Raw genomic sequence first — 16,558 nt, 5'->3', positions numbered from 1 at the left:
TTATTTTAATTTTATGTGTATGAGTGTATTGCCTGTGTGTATGTAAGTGTACCTGTGCTGTGCAATGCCCTTGGAGGGACAGAAGAGGGCATTGGATTCCTTGGAACTGGAGTTACAGATGGTAGGTGCTAAGATTTGAACCCTGGTCTTCTGCAAGAGCAGCCAGTGCTTTTAACTGCTGAGCCAACTCTCAAGTCCCTGTTGTCATTATTTTAACGAACGTTTTAAACCTGAAAAAAGGATTCCTCACCAGAAAGAATATGGGACCAGAGTTTCAAAGATACAGGTTCCACATCTTGGTGCCTCAACTTTTGAGTCCTAGCGTATGGCTGTCTCCTTCACTTTCCAAGACTCAGACTGTCAAATACAGGTTGACTCTATCCACCTAACTGCACTTCTATAGAGATGAAGCAGCACAAAGCAGATGAAAACACAGCACATGTCATAAAGCATGGCAAAAAGATGAAGGCATTTACTGCGCTAATAGCTGTAAATTAATGGGCTAAAGAAGAGATGGCTCAGCAGTTAAGAGCACTGCTTTCCCAGGGTACTGAGATCAATTCCCGACAACCATATCAGGTCCAGCTCCTGGGGGATCCCACAACTCTGACTTCTGCAGGTACCTGACTCATGTGCACATACCCACACACAGACACACACATACATACAAATTAAGAAAAAAAGTTGTAATTGCTATAAACCCTTACAAACTCTGGATCTTCTTTACAATGAACAATTCCATAAAAAAATTAAAGAAATGTGGAGATTTTACTTTACTACTTCTTTGTTGTTGTTGTTGTTTGGAGACAGAACCTCACTATGTAATCCTGGTTGGTCTGAAACTCACTATACAGACCAGGCTAACCTCATACTCACAGAGATCTGCCTGCCTCTGCCTCCCAAGTCCTGAGATTCAAGGCATGTGTTATTACACCCAATAAAATAGATTTTAAATCCTGAATATATGAAGCTGGATAATGGAACTCCTTACAGGGTTGCTGTAAGTTTCTGGGTAATTAGTATGATTTGAGAGTTCAAGCCATATGAAATAAGGTTGATCTGGATTTCAACTAGTTGTCAATTTGCAATCCTTCTTCTCTCAATGATTATCCAACAAAGGTAAATAGCCTGCACAGGGTTAGTCTTATGAAGCAAAAGATGACTCTGGGGAGGAAGGCACTAGAACTTTAAAGTTCTTAGTTTTATATACAGGAGAAAAGGCCACATTTGCTGTGTCTCTCGAGACGGAACAGGTCAGCCTGTATTTCATGATGTCACTCACTGTCAGCTGCCTGGGGTGCCTGCCAGTGAGGACCAGCTGTCAGTCACAGTAGTGCTGACAGGGTATGAGCACACATAAAGGAAATCAGTCTCTTAGATGATTGTGTACAGAATTCTTATTTCTAAGGCAAAAACCCAGGCCCTTAATGAATTAATAAGCCATGAATATCTTTTTAAGATGACTTTGAGTTCCTGAGTAGGGCTGGGTAGCATGTTTTTTGCAAATAGAGTTCCTGTAGGATCCTGATAAAGAAATAAACTGTAATGAAGAAGTTTTAGTAACCTGTAATGCTAAAGGCCATTTAAAGAGTCCTAAAAATGTGAGTTAGTGACTCTTATCCAAACTAATAAAGATACTCCTTGCTCTGAAGCATGTACAGGTGAATCGGGAAGGTGGACTAGTGAACCGGCAATTATAATATGACATAGGCATGTCAGAGAAACACAGAAGTACAGTGGCAGATGCCCAGAGAAGATGGAGTGTACACCCAAGCTTAAAAAACCCGACTCCTGATATGGCAACTGCACTTGCTCTGGGCAGTCTCCCCTCTGAGGCTCTGACCCTCAGGGATCACTCAAATCCTGGGAAACATACTCAGATTCTGGATGTCACTTCAGCTTGATAGCTGTCAAGTTCTGGGTCCTGGATAAGACATGTATTCTAATTAACCCAGTGACAGAAATGCCTGCGTTCCTCCTCATGTTTAGCCCAAGAGAACATGCTCTCTCACCAGAACAGGCCAGCATAACCTACCGATCTCAGAACAGCAACTGGATGAACAGAGCCTAGGGAAAGAATACTGACAAATGGCTTATAAAAATGACAGCTACTTCTGATGTGTCCATGGCTTACCTTTTCAAGTGGGCAGTGGGTACTGTCTCGGAGAAAGGGAAGCAAGTTTGGCCGATCGTACTCAGCATAAAGACTGATCTGTTTTTCATGGTAGCGCTGACCTTTATGATGGTCCCTCTTGAAGAGCTTATGCAAATACTAAAAAGAAAGCCACAAATACTGAAATAAGAGAAATATGACAGTTGGCTAACTTGAATACTTTCAGTTGTCAACTGCTTCCATGCAGAGGTGGCAAAAAGTGGTCTTGAGAACAGAAACATTCTAGATGATGAGTGGGAAGGATCATGCTACCTGGAGACTGGTTCTGACTCTCCTGGAAGGCTCTGGAGTGGCCTTGTTGCCACTGACAATGAGGTGACCTTAGGCAAGTCCCTACTCACACTATGACTCAAGACTTTACCTGCAGAAACCTTCACTGGGTTGTTATAAGGATTAAATGAATTGCCATTTGTGCATTAACCAGAACCATGCCTGGCATCTGCTAAGCACTACTCAGGTGTTAGAATCATCAGCATCTATTTTGCCTCAAAAATAAAATGCTTATAAAGTCTATTCTTTTACATAAAGGGCAGAGACATTGCATGAGTATGTTAAAACCCTAGAAATAGGAACTGGATTGATTCTCATATATTCCACATCCCCCTTTTCTAAGTCTCAAGGTCATCTTTTTGTGTTCAAATGGTACCTACATTGGTCACATCAGAAAAGAAAAAATAAAGTACTGTTTTTCTTAAAACTGGACTTCAAAGTATTTCACTTTCTACTTAGGGAGACGATTGAGTCTAATATCCAGATTTAATGTTAATATTGAATACAAATAAGAAGTCTACAGTCCACTGGAGGAAGGAAGACACAATCATATCACATACAAAGTGCATTCATCTTGAGTGTCTGTAACCAGGTGACAAGTTCATAACAGACAAAGAGCCTCAGTCTGCCATAGAAGCTGTAAGGGAGTCAATGATGTTTGACATTGGCTGTTGTACATAGTTAAGACATACATATGTATTTCAAGAGTCATCTCTTGGGCTGCTTATAACTCTCTGGGGCAAGAGGGGACATGGAGCAGCCAGACTGAGTTCATCTGCCAGGCTGAAGTTTGATGAGAAGTACCGTCAGGCTACTCACAACAGGGTCAGTATGTGACTAGGACACACAGTGCTTTCCTGGAGCAGGTGCTTACCCGTGTCACATGTAATACAGACATTACATTGCTAGGTAGGGGAGATGAGCCTCTTTCACATGAGCTCAGTACCCCTTTCACTGACTACAGTGTCACAGAGAGCTGCTGCCCGTAACCCTGTCTTATAGCTTAAACAGGCCAGAAATCACTGTTCTATACACAAATTTCCAAGGTGCTAGCAGAGTGGGACCTTGCTTGGGTAAGCAGATAATATTGAGATTTCTGTCATAAAGTAATAGCATCTAGATTCAATCCTAAGCAATAAACAAAACCAAAGTATATGCCTATTACATTCTTATCCTTGAGTCTCAAGAGTTTCAACATATAAACTGACTTCTGAATAGAACACTACAATCAAAGATGTCCTAATGGTATAATCCCACGGTCACTCAAGTATCTTCTTATATAATTTTTTTAAAGGATACAGGAAATATCTGCTCCTGCTTATACCCTTGGAGGATATGATGCACCGAATCAAAGTAGCCTCCAAGGAACTCTAGACTAACAAGCTTTTATAATATAGCCATCAAACCTACACAGACGAGGTATGACTAGCTATTGTCAAGGAGAGGGGCAAGAATATAAGACTCTTTGGGTCGCCCTATGGTCCTGTGCGTGAAATGGCAGGACTGGTATCTATAGAGCACCAACAGCTTGTGCTATAACTTATAACCTGATTATATTTAATGCAACTACAGAGGAAAGGCACTTATTCCTAGACATAGAATGGTAAATAATAACAAAATCCTTTTGAGAACTTTCTGTTCAGATTCATAGCCCATCTTTTAATTGAGTCATTTGTTTTTGGAGTTCTTTGCCTATTCTGGATATTAATCCTCTATCAAATGAATAGCTGCTGATGATTTTCTCCCACTCTGTAAGCTTTCTGTTAACTCGATTGGCTGTTTTCTTTGTTGTACGAAGCTTTTTTAATGAAATCTCATTTGTTGACTGTTGACCTTAATTTCTGAGCCACTGATGTTTGATTTAGAAAGTCTTTTCCTACACCTATCTTAGGGTACTGCCTATGTTTCCTTTTAACAGTTTCAAAGTTTCAGGCGTCACATTGAGGTCTTTGATCCATTTGGAGTTGACTTTTGTACAGGGTGTTAAGTATGGATTTAAGTTCATTCTTCTATATGTGGAGATCCAGTTCTGCCAGCACCATTTGTTGAAGATGCTATCTCTCCTGTAGTGTGTGTTCTTGGTACCTTTGTCAAATATTAGGTGATTGTAATTGTGTACACTCATGTTTGGGTCTTCTATTTTGTTTCACTGATCTACACGTCTGTTTTTGTGCTAATACCATGCTGTTTTTTATGACTGTAGCTCTGTAATACAGATTGAGGTCAGGTATGGTAATTCCCCCGATATTGCTCTTTGTGCTTAGGATTGTTTTGGCTATCCAGTGTCTTTTGTGTTTCCATATGAATTTTAGGATGGATTTTTCTATTTTTGTGAAGACTCTCATGGGGATTCTGATTGGGATTGGATTAAATCTGTAAATTGCTTTTGGTAGGATGGTCATTTTCACTATATTGATTCTAATATATTACCCATGAGCACGGGAGGTCCTTCCATCTTCTGTATCTCCTCAATCTCTTTCTTCAAAGATTTAAAGTTTTCATTGAATGGGTGTTAATGTCTTTGTTAGGTTAGATACATATTTTTCGGACGCTATTGTGAATTGAAGTGTTTCTCTGAACTCTTCTGTATATAGAAAGGGTAAAATTCAAACATACTTAAAAAATCACAGTAAAACTGTAAATCAAACTTTAAATGCCTGTTTTGCAGTTAATACCTAGCCACAGATTCATAGCATGTGTTACATTCTAGTAATTTCTACATAGTGTTTGTGGTTAAAACCCCAATCTAAGTAGCAACTTCCATGCAAAGTTCATGCCATGGAAAGTTCTCTCACCAATACCACAAGGTGCTCTGGCCCACTGCTGAATCAAAACGCAACAAAGAAGACTGTGATACTCACCACATGCTGCAATTCTGGTCTGTCTTCTAATTCCTCTACCACTTTTTTAATCTGAGAAAAACAGAAAAATTCAAAACGCAGTCATGAAGAAACAATCACATTTACAAATCATCTGATACTTTCTTTATTCCTTATGGGTAAAATGGTTCTAGACATTCATCTAGTAACACACTGCTATGGTTTGAATGTGACTTGTTCCCCACCAAAACTCATGTCCATGCTTGATTCTGAATGTGATCAGCTGAAAGGTGGTGGGACTCTTAGGAGGTAGGATCAAGCGGTGGGGGTGACTGGATCATGACTGTCCATATGAAGGTGATAACGCCTGTCCCTGAGTGGGTTAGGTAGCATGAGAGCACACAGGGGTAAGGCTGAGCCTGGCTCCTCCCAGCTACCTACTCATCTGCTTTTTCTCTTCACACTGCATACCTGGCCTCTCACTTGTGCTCTTCCTATCTCTTGTCATGTGACGTCCAACACTGACTTCCAACTCTACCAGCACAAAGGCCATCACCCAAATGCAGTCTCTTAACCAGACTACACGCCAAAAAAACCCCTTTTCTCTAAAACTTATCCAGTCTGTGGTGCTGTGTTATTAGAAAGAGAAAAAGGACACTCACTGAAATCTTATCTTCATTGTCCAAAAGCATGTCAACAGCTTTCTGAAAAACAAAAACAGCCATAGTCACTTGTGTGCTCCATGAGAACACCGAACACAATGCAGTGCACACACTACCAAGGCTAAAGGTGGAGGGCCTGTTTCTTACACTTATACAGCACAGAGCTTCACAGATGTCCTTCTGTAAAATGTCATTTGTAGAGGAATGCACTTTCTAATGTGTCTTAACCTGAGATCTATGTGTTTTGCTTATTATTAAAATGCTGCATTGCTCTATTTTATTAAATATAAAAAACATTCAAAGTAGGAAACATATATGCTAGCCCCCTCCATGTCTCTGATACTTTTACAAGTTCCCACATGATCCTCAGTAGCTATGGAGATCACATTACCACAATCACAAAAGTAAACTTTGCTTCGGACTACCCAAACCTTGACCAAGAATCGTTATGAGAGTCCACAAAGGGTCTAGCTTTCTGTGTAGAAGAGATTAAGAGCAAGAAAATGATAAAGATTCCTGAGCTTTCCTAAGGCATAAAGCTGGTAGACTTTAGAGTTTTTATAGCCATATATAACAGTCATAAAACACAAATTAGCTTATGACAAGAGATAGTAGGAAGATAGCCCACCAGATTGGGCCTTCTGTAGAAAACCTGGGTCCTGTGACTCTGTCACTACCCTGTTGTCTGCTCCAAATGTTATGATTCCAAAGATCTAATTAGAAAACTCCAATACCTTAACTTTAGTTCAAACTCATGAATAGCAGTAAGTTTCAGCTTGGCCAACTCCTTTCCAAAGGTAAATATGAGGATTAGGCTCCAAGACACTGGAGAGGAGGCTGGATAAGGGAACTGGTAATAATTTTTAAAAATTTAGATTTAGTAATGTGTGTGTGTATGTGTGTCTGTGTGGGGGGGGGCATGTACTTGCTCCAGTGCATGTGTGATCTGAGGACAAATTTCAGGGTCAATTCTCTCCTTCCATGTTGAGTCCTAGAGACTGAACAGACCCTCAGGCTTGGCAGCATGCACCTTCATTCGCATCTCATCCTTTCTTTTGTTAGTGTACATCCAATATTCAAACAGTTGTACAGACTAACGGGTTTATAAAGATGCTCATCCAAGTATCCCACACTCTGATCATATTTGCTCTCCCGTCCTTCTCCTTTTTCTCCCCTCCCTCTCACTAACTTCCTTGGTTCCCTCAGTTTTCCCTCGACTTCATGACGTAGATTCATAAATGATTTTGTGTCTATAAAAATCTAGGATCCACAAAAAGAAAAGATATAATTTCTCTGAGTCTTGACATATTTTCCTTAATATGATCTTTAATAGCAGTTATTTTCATTCTTTATGGCTGAATGAAACTCCCTTGAGCCTATATACCACATTTTCACCTGTTCATCTGTTGATGGAAACCTAGACTGAGTCCTTTAACTTGACTACTGTGCAGAGAACTGCAACTTATACCGGTGGTATGCTGACTTAGATTCCTTCAGGCATGTATGCAGGAGTGGGACAGCTGGGTGATAGGGTTTAGTTTTTCAAGGACCCTCCATGCTGATTTCCACAGTGGCTAGACTGATCTACATTTCCATCAACAGTGTATAAGCACCATTCTCTGTAGCATTTGCTGTTAGCTGTTTTCTTAATAACAGTCATTCTGACTGACATGAGAACAAATCTTTACACCATTTTACTTTGAATTTTTGATAGCTAAAGATGAACATTTTTTCATGTTTATTGGACATTTGTGTATCATTTCTATCTTACTAGTCCATTTAATAATTGGATTGTTTAGTTTCTTAGCATTTGTTTGAGTTCATTATATATTCTTGCACAGGTTTCTCTCTCTATAGACTGTCTCCTGATTAATTTTCTTTGCTGTGCAGAAGCTTCTTAGTTTTATGCAATCCTATCTGTTAACTCACAGTTTTATTTCCTGAGTTTTAATTTAAGAGTCCTTTTCAAGTACTGCATATCTCCAGGACTGGTGTACCCTCAAGGGGGTGACAAGATTTAAGTAGTAAAAGGCAAGGCTGCAACGTTTTTTTTCTCTTATTTCTTTTGCTGAGAAGCTGCAATAGGATTTAGGGACAGGGGCTTCGGTCCAAAGTGTTATTCTTTTCAACACAAGCAATTCTTAGTCACTTAGAGTCAAACTGTTGGGCCAATGAGATAGCTCAGTGGGTGGATAAAGGCACTTGCTGAACAAGCTTGATGATCTGAGTTCGATACATGGAACCCATGTAATGGTGGGAGGGAGGGAGGGAGGGAAGGAGAGAGAGAGGGAGGGAGGGAGAGAGGAAGGAAGGAAGGAAGGAAGGAAGGAAGGAAGGAAGGAAGGAAGGAAGGAAGGAAAAGCATCCTTTCAGAAAGTTCTTATGTCTAAATCTGAAAATATTTACTTTTTGTTTTCCTCTATCAATTTCAGTTTCAAGTTTTACAATACGCTCTTTGGCACATGTTTAATTAACTTTTTGTATAGGGTGAGAGGTAGCGACCATTTCAATCTTCTATATGTGAAATGGGATGGTTTTCCCAGAACCATTTGTTGAAGAGGTTCTCTTTTCTCCAATGTATAATTACAGCAACTTTGTTGAAAAATCTGGTGTCAGTAACTGTGTGGGCTTATTCCAATCCATCCATCTATTTGGTTTGTCCCAGAGCCACGAAATTTTTGTTGCCATGGCTCCAGGATTACTTTCTATTTGGTGTGGTGATAAATCCACCATTTTCTTCAGGACTGCCTTAGCTAATCGGTCTTCTGTGCTTTCGTATAGATTTGAGATTTTTTTTTTTCTAGTTCTGTGAAGAATGTCAATATATTTTTGATGAGATTTCATTGAATCCATACATTGCTTTTGGTAACTGTATTGGTTATTTTTCTTGTTGCTGTGATGAGGTAACTGACAAAAGCAACCTAAGGAAGGTTGATTTCAGCTCACAGTTTGAGCTTACAGCTAACCATTTTTGGAATTCCATGTCTGGGTCATACTTATTGTGTTTTTGCATTGAGACTTGCACATCTGGCTAGATTTTTTTCTTTTTTTTTGATATAGGGTCTCCCTGTAGACCGAGTTGGCCTAGCCTCATTATGTTGACTAGGCTAGCCTTGATCTCACAGAGATCCGCCACCTGTCTATGCCTCCCAAGTGCTAGTTAGATTTTTTTTTTAACCACTATAGTCTTCCAGGGAAAGTATCTGAATGAGAGCATGATGCTTACGAACCTCATTATTTCTTTTAATTTGATTCCTTTTTATGAATGTCTGTGTGTGTGTGTGTGTGTGTGTGTGTGTGTGTTTGTTTGATGAGAGAGAGAAACAGAGAGAATGCCCTAGTCCTAAGTTATTGAGACCAAATTGAAATCCCAATGCTAGATTCTTGAATGCTAAGGAATAAAGGGCAGGAAGAGAGTCAATACAGAAATTCATTCATTCTAGGACATAGATTAAGATGACCTGAAGCATAAAGTTTTGCACATACACTTCTGTAACAGCATTACATCAGACTTGGGATAGAGCTCAGTGGAAGAGCTTGTGCTTACTATGTAAATAGGCCTTGAATTTGATCTGTAGTCCCTTCCCCACCCCCCCCAAAAGCTGGACATCAAACTACAACTGCTTTCATAGAATAATGATTGCAAGGAAAGGCGTTTCTGAATGGCAACTACTAACATAACAGGCAGCAGTGGTCAGAGGGCTCTAACATGATCTATCTGCACGCGGTCTAGTATGTGATTTGCTTGCACAGGTGGCCAGTGATTCAACCTTTGAATAGTAGTAATACGTAACACATTACCTCTGAATCAAAATCCATTAATAAAACAATTTTATCCTTGATTGAGCTGAAAAGATTATGCTTGTGTATCAACTGGAAAACATCTTTATGTCTTAATGCTAAGTATATTTCCAGAGCATTGCCATAATTTTTGTCATAGGTGTACCTGGAAATAAAAGAAATTTAATATTCATTAGCAGCTCTAATTAAAATGCACAGATTATGTTTCATATCAAAAACTGAAACAGTTGTTCAAAGAAAAAAGATAACTTTGAGATTTAACAGAGCATGATAAATAAGTACTTCTTTCTCAGAACCTCACCTTTTCTCTCATCAAATTTACAATGTATAATCTTCAAATTTTCTGATTAAGGAAAATAAAAAGGCACCCTTCCCATCCCATTCAGAGTTTGCAAATCTAAAGAATGATATAATTCTCAACGAAAATGGATTTGGAAAAATAACTAAAACATACTCACAACTCTGCCAGGGTTTTCAATAGAGTCTTGTTTTGGCTATCTCTCTTCAGGTGCTCGCGGACTGCCTGAACAATCACTGAATTGTTATACAGATCTCCAGGCCATTCCCTGATCAGTGTGGCAAAACCCTAAGCAAAGGAAAACAGCAAAAGAGCGCTCTAAATGGCGTAGCACTGGGATGTACATCTGGGTTTTCATGCACCCGTCTCTTGCTCTTTATTCCTTCCCCAGTAGGTCACAAACTTAGGCAGGAGGTCATAAGATGCCCCTCCAGAGGGGTACAGCTCCCTGCCCATGAGGAAGGCTCTGCTGGCAACCATGCCTATACAATGAGGAGTCCTGGAGGGTGGACTGCCCATAGAAGGTCTGAGAGCTCTGTCCCTCCCCACATGCCTCACCCTGTACATCTCTTCACTGGGATCCTTCGTAACAGTCTTTACAATGAATTGGTGACCGTGTTTGTCTGAGTTTTGTAGCCACTAGAACAAATTAACTGAACCTCAGAAAGGGGTTGTGAAAGCCCCAATTTATGGTTTGTTGGTCTCCTGCCACTATTTCTGATTTTCTTAATGATACTGAAGAGGCAGACATCTTAACATATGCAGGAGAAAAATCTCTAGGCTTGACGTTTAAGTCAGGGTTATTTCCTTCAGTCCCAGTCAAGAGTTTTCCACACAGGCCATGAATCAATGGGATAATTTTGATGACATAATTGAAATAAGTTTTGGAATCAAACTCATGTGTAAACAATTGTGAAATGATAATGAAAATAAAATTTTTAGATTTCTTAGCATGTCCCACTGAGAACAAGCAGTGATCCAGTGAGAACACAAACCTCATAATCACTTTCCAAAAATTCGTGTAGGATCATTTCATAGATGAGTGGTTTCAGAACTGGATCTCCTCTCGGAAGATAAGGACTAATAGCCTGGGGAAGAAGGGGAAAAGAATCTTGTCAGAAGGGTAAAGCAACTGAGTTCCAAATGTGCAGAAACATCAAAGTATTTTTTTACTTAAAAAATTTAAGGCATTAGAGCTAGGCACTGTGGCACATGCCTTTAGTTTCAGCAATCAGGAGGCAAAGGCAGGCAGATCTCTATGAGATCGAGGCCAGCCTGGCCTACATAGCACGTTCCAGGCCTTCTGGGACTACAGGGAGACCTTATCTTTAAAAGAAAAGTTTTTAAGGCATCAGAATACTTTGGAAAACTATTCAGAGAAGAAAAGATTTAAATGAACTCCATTTTCTAATAGCAAATTAAAAAATACTTTCAAACGTATACACAGGTATGTGTATATACCTATGCAGACATCAATGAATTGAAAATATTGCTTATATTAACCTTTATTTCTATTCTTCCTAATTAATTCATGAAAATATAAATAACAGGAGAGAGAATGATGTCTGTTTATCTATCTTTCCTTATATTGGATATAGTATATTAAATTAATATTTTAATAACTCATTCATCTTATGAAATTAGAAAAAATATACTCTGTGTTCTTTATATATTTTTAGTGCTTTTCTCAAAGTCAAATTTCCAAATATTGTTCAATTTCCTTGAGGTCCTCCACAATCCTCACCCTATTTTGTGCTGGGGACATAGAACTCAGACATCCCTCCCCCAGGGAGCTTAGAGCCCCAGGGAGAAGACACGCAGGCATTAAACAGACAACAGTGACAGGACATGGCAACAGAAAGGGGTTCCCAGTGCTGTGGGTATGGAGGAGAACCTTGCCTAGCAAGGGCCTAGGTCAATTAAGCAAAAAAAGGGAAGGAGATCAGGGGATGCTGGGGAATGACACAAGCACAGGTATGTAGCACTGGCTAGGTACCACAATATAGCAGCATGTGTTTAGGAAGCCCAGAGAGGCTCAGAGATGGAAGATGGAGGTTGGTGTGGGGACAGGAGAGAAGAAGCAGATACTAAGGAAGTAAGAGAACAGATTTTGTCTTTAAATGGTCATCTCTGGGCTAGAGTTGTTCCTAGATTTGTTAGAAGGTCCTGGCAGGAGTTAAGCCAAGGAGCCTGAGAGCAGACAGGACAATACTGACAAAACCAACAAGAATTGGAGAGCTAATGGAAAAGGAGGCCAGGCAGTGGCTTTCTGCTATTCAACAGAGGGGACCAGGCACGTTCCATGTCAAACACATGCCAAGGAGCAGAACAAATCTGAGCAGGGTATGGATTTACACTGATTTCAATTATCCCTATCAGCTGTCTATAGAAGAAGTTGTCATGACACACTATCCAAAAGAGACATCCATATTACAGAGTCACAGATAATCAGGAACTGGGACTGGACCAAATCTTCCAGGAACAGCCCAATGAAAGCAATGAGAAATGTCCTTAGGGGCCTCCCAGGGAAGAGTAACATTTATGCGCCAAGCACAAGAGATGTTAAACAGCTGACAATGCAAATAACGGGCTTCTTATTATTCTGAGACAGGATCTTACTGTACAGATCTGGCTGACCTAGAAAGTCATTATGTACACTAGGCTAGTCCTAAACTCAGAGATTTGTCTCCCTCTTCCCCTCAAGTGCTGGGATTAAAGATGTGTGCCATGACATCTGGCTCATCTGGGACTTCCCAAAAGTATATTCATAACGTAATCATCGAGATGTTGAGGGGAGTGTGGGAGGGGAGTGAATGAGAAAGAAGTATGACACATACGTATGAAAACACCACACTTCCTTGTATGCTAACGTGAAAATCAACAGCATTTTAAATGTATATTCTTAATTTCAATAGGGTATTCAAAAGGCAAAATGCTCACAAATAATTTTTCTTTCTTTTTTCTTTTTTAAAAGTTTTTAGTTTTTTTGAGACAGGATTCCCCTGTAGCCCCAGTCAGCCTGGAAACTGACCAGGCTGACCTCACTCTCCAGAGATCTGCCTGCCTCTGCTTCCCAAGTGCTGGGATTAAAGGCATACAACATCATACCCAGCAAAGAATACATTTTATAAGATGCTTTAACAAATATAAAAATAAATACTGTAGGTTCTAGTAAACAGCCTGAGAGGGTTCTGACCTCCATCGGTGTAGCAGCTCTGATCTCAGCAGACTGCCAGAGAGTGTCCAGTTTTGGCCTCCTCTGCCTCTCTCTGACAGAGGGGCTGGGAACTCAAGGGACTGCCTGAGAGCCCCCATCCTGCCCCCTTATTGATGGTGAGCTTCCCCTAATTATGCCATACCCATCCCCCCACCTGGGATTTCATGAGGCCCCTCCTAAGGCCCCAGAGCAGATCTGGCTTTGGTAGGCTAAGGCTGAGATCTTAGCAGACAACTTGAGAGGGTGGACTGCCTGAGAGTGCCCAGATCCTGCCTCCATATGGTGAAGGAAGCCTGAGTGTACCTGAGCCGAACCTGAATTGGGCTTCTGTGGGTACTCCTGAATAGCTGACCTGAAGACATCAGTTCCCTCCAAATTAAACCTGAGAGAACCTGAACCCTGTACCAACCAGCTTTACATACCCAATAAAGAATCTAAGCACCCAGAAAATAAAAACAGAAGCATACTTAAATCTAATTCTCATATCAGAATTATAAACAACAAAAGAAATTCATGTGCCAAAATCACAACGAAAGAATAATAAAATGGAAAGCCAAAACACTATGTCTCCACCAAACGCCACCAATCCTGTAGAAGAGTTCTACAAGGAGAATCCCTAGAGATAACCTAGGACACTGAATTTAAAAGAACAATCATAAACATGATCAAGAAATTCAAAGAATTTAAAGAACACATGAACAAAGGAAGAACTAAAAGAAGATAGGGATAAATTTCTGAATGAATTCACAAAAGAGATAGAAACACTGAAGAAAACTCAGGCAGAAATGAAGAAGGAAGTGCAAAACTCAATAAGCCAACTTGAAACAACAGGGGAAAGCCTCACCAATAGAATGAATGAAATGGAAAACAGAATATCAACACTGGAGGATAAGGTTGAAGAATGGGACCACAGAAGCAAAGATTATGGAAAATTTTGCAAAAACACAGGAATGGAATACACAAGAGATGTGGAACACCATGAAAAGACCAAATCTATAGATCATAGGAATAGAGGAAGGAGAAGAATGTCAGGTTAATAGTGCTGACCAGATCTTAAACAGGATTGTAGAAGAGAATTTCCCAAAATTAAGGAAAGACATCCCAGAACAAAGAGAGAATACTGAAAGCAGCAAAAGAAAAACAAGTCACATACAAAGGAAAACCCATCAGAATTACAGCTGACTTAACAATGCAAATTATGAAAGCCAGAAGAGCCTGGACCAAGGTATTCCCACTTCTAAATGACAATAGATGCCAGCCCAGAATATGTTACCCAGCAAAAATGTCTGTTATAGTTGAGGGGGGGGAAGTCTTCCATGACACAATTAGTCTGAAAGAATACGTGTCCACAAAACCAGCCCTTCAAAGCATATTTGAAGCAATACAGAGAGCAGAGAGAGAAACAACTATACCCTAGGGGCAATGAAAGAAAATAAAGATATAATCTAGGAAACACAAAATTACACCAAGAACACAAACAGCAGCCAAAATGATGGCAACCAATACACACCTTTCAATAATAACCTTAAATATCAATGGCCTGAACTCCCCAGTCAAAAGTCATAGGCTAAGTGAATAGCTTAAGAAACAAAATCCATTCTTTGCTGTCTGCAAGAAACCTCTCTCACCTTCAAGGACAGGCACTACCTTAAGGTAAAAGGATGGAAAAGAATATTCCAAGCAAATGGCACTAAGAAACAAGCAGGGATTGCAATTGTAATATCTGACAAAATAGACTTCGAAGTAAAACTAATCAGAAGAGATAAGGAGGGTCACTTCTTTCTGATCAAAGAAAAAAGTTAACCAAGAAGACATTACAATCCTTAACATATATGCACTAAACTCTAGTGTACCCAGATTCATAAAATCAACACTACAGGACTTTAAGACACAGAATAACCATAACTCAGTAATAGTAGGGGCCCCACTGTCTACATTAGACAGGTCAACTGGATAAAGAATAAACAGAGATGTCTGAATTAAATGATACCATACATTAAATGGACCTAAAAGACATCTTTTGAATATTCTACCCAAGCACCAAAGAATACATTTTCTACTCAGTACCTCATGGAACTTTCCCAAAAATTGATCACATACTGAGCCACAAGACAAACCTCAGCAAATACAAAAGAATTTAAATAATCCCATGCATTCTATCAGACCACAATGCAATAAAGCTCAAAATCAATTCTGGACAAAGCGCTAAAACTACATGAACTCATGGCGATTGAACAACACACTGCTAAACAAGGGGGTCAAAGGAGAAATTAAGAAAGAAAAGAATTCCTGGAATTCAACAAAAAGGAAAATAAAACACAACACAACCTCTGAGACACCTTAAAAGCAGTCCTAAGAGGGAAGTTTATGGCTCTAAGTGCCTACATTAAAAAATTAGAAAGAGCCCAAATAAATGACCTAACATGGCAACACAAGACCCTGGAAAGGCAAGAACAAAAGGAAACCCAAACCTAGCAGAAGTGAAGAAATAACAAAAATCGAAACAGAAATTAATGAAATAGAAATAAAGAAAACAAGACAAAGAATCAATGATTCTAAGAGCTGGTTCTTTGAAAAGCTAAACAAGATAGACCTTTAGCCCAGTTAACCAAAAGAAAGAAAGAGCAAATCCAAATCAACAAAATCAGAGATGAAAGGGGAAACATCACAACAGACACCCAAAAGATCCAGACCATTATAAGGGAATTTTTTAAAACCTATATGCCACCAAATCTGAAAATCTAAAAGAAATGGATGGATATCTAAAATCATGGGAACCACCAAAGTTAAACCAAGAAGAGATCAACAGTTTAAACAGATCCATAACATACGAGAAATTGAAACAGTAATACAAAACCTCCCAACTAAATAAAACCCAGGCCCAGATGGATTTACAGCAGAATTCTACCAGACATTTAAAGGAGACCTACAACCAATACTACTTAAATTATTCAGAACAATGGAAACAGAGGGAGAACTCCCAAATTCGGTCTAGGAAGCCAGCATCACTCTAATACCCAAACCGGGTAAAGACACAACCAAAAAAGAAAACTAGAGACCCATATCCGTAATGAAGATAGATGCAAAAATTCTCAACAAAATACTTGCAAGCTGCATACAGACACACATCAAAAAGATCATTCACCATGATCAAGTATGCTTTATCCCAGAGATGCAGGGATGCTTCAATATATGCAAATCAATAAACATCATTAAGCATATAAATGGACTCAAAGACAAAAATCACATTGTCATCTCAATAGATGCAGAAAAGGCTTGTGACAAAATTCAGCGTGCATTTATGTTCAAAGTCCTAGA

General features: G+C 39.5%; 1 protein-coding gene across 1 annotated transcript in view; it reads right to left on the bottom strand.

Moving 5' to 3' along the window:
- Positions 1 to 16,558, bottom strand: part of Vps41 (VPS41 subunit of HOPS complex) — a 183,700-nt gene that overhangs the window by 23,625 nt on the left and 143,517 nt on the right. The window contains exons 17-22 of the mRNA XM_008851607.2: positions 11,019 to 11,111; positions 10,184 to 10,311; positions 9,726 to 9,870; positions 5,925 to 5,966; positions 5,305 to 5,355; positions 2,135 to 2,272 (exon numbers count right to left, since the gene is read on the bottom strand). Coding sequence (XP_008849829.1) covers positions 2,135 to 2,272; positions 5,305 to 5,355; positions 5,925 to 5,966; positions 9,726 to 9,870; positions 10,184 to 10,311; positions 11,019 to 11,111 — 597 coding nt within the window. The remainder of the gene's footprint in view (positions 1 to 2,134; positions 2,273 to 5,304; positions 5,356 to 5,924; positions 5,967 to 9,725; positions 9,871 to 10,183; positions 10,312 to 11,018; positions 11,112 to 16,558) is intronic.

The sequence above is a fragment of the Nannospalax galili genome, unplaced genomic scaffold (genome assembly GCF_000622305.1).
Source record: "Nannospalax galili isolate Female #2095 unplaced genomic scaffold, S.galili_v1.0 scaffold1386, whole genome shotgun sequence".
NCBI classification, from domain to species: domain Eukaryota; kingdom Metazoa; phylum Chordata; class Mammalia; order Rodentia; family Spalacidae; genus Nannospalax; species Nannospalax galili.
This window is presented reverse-complemented; position numbering and strand designations above follow the sequence as displayed.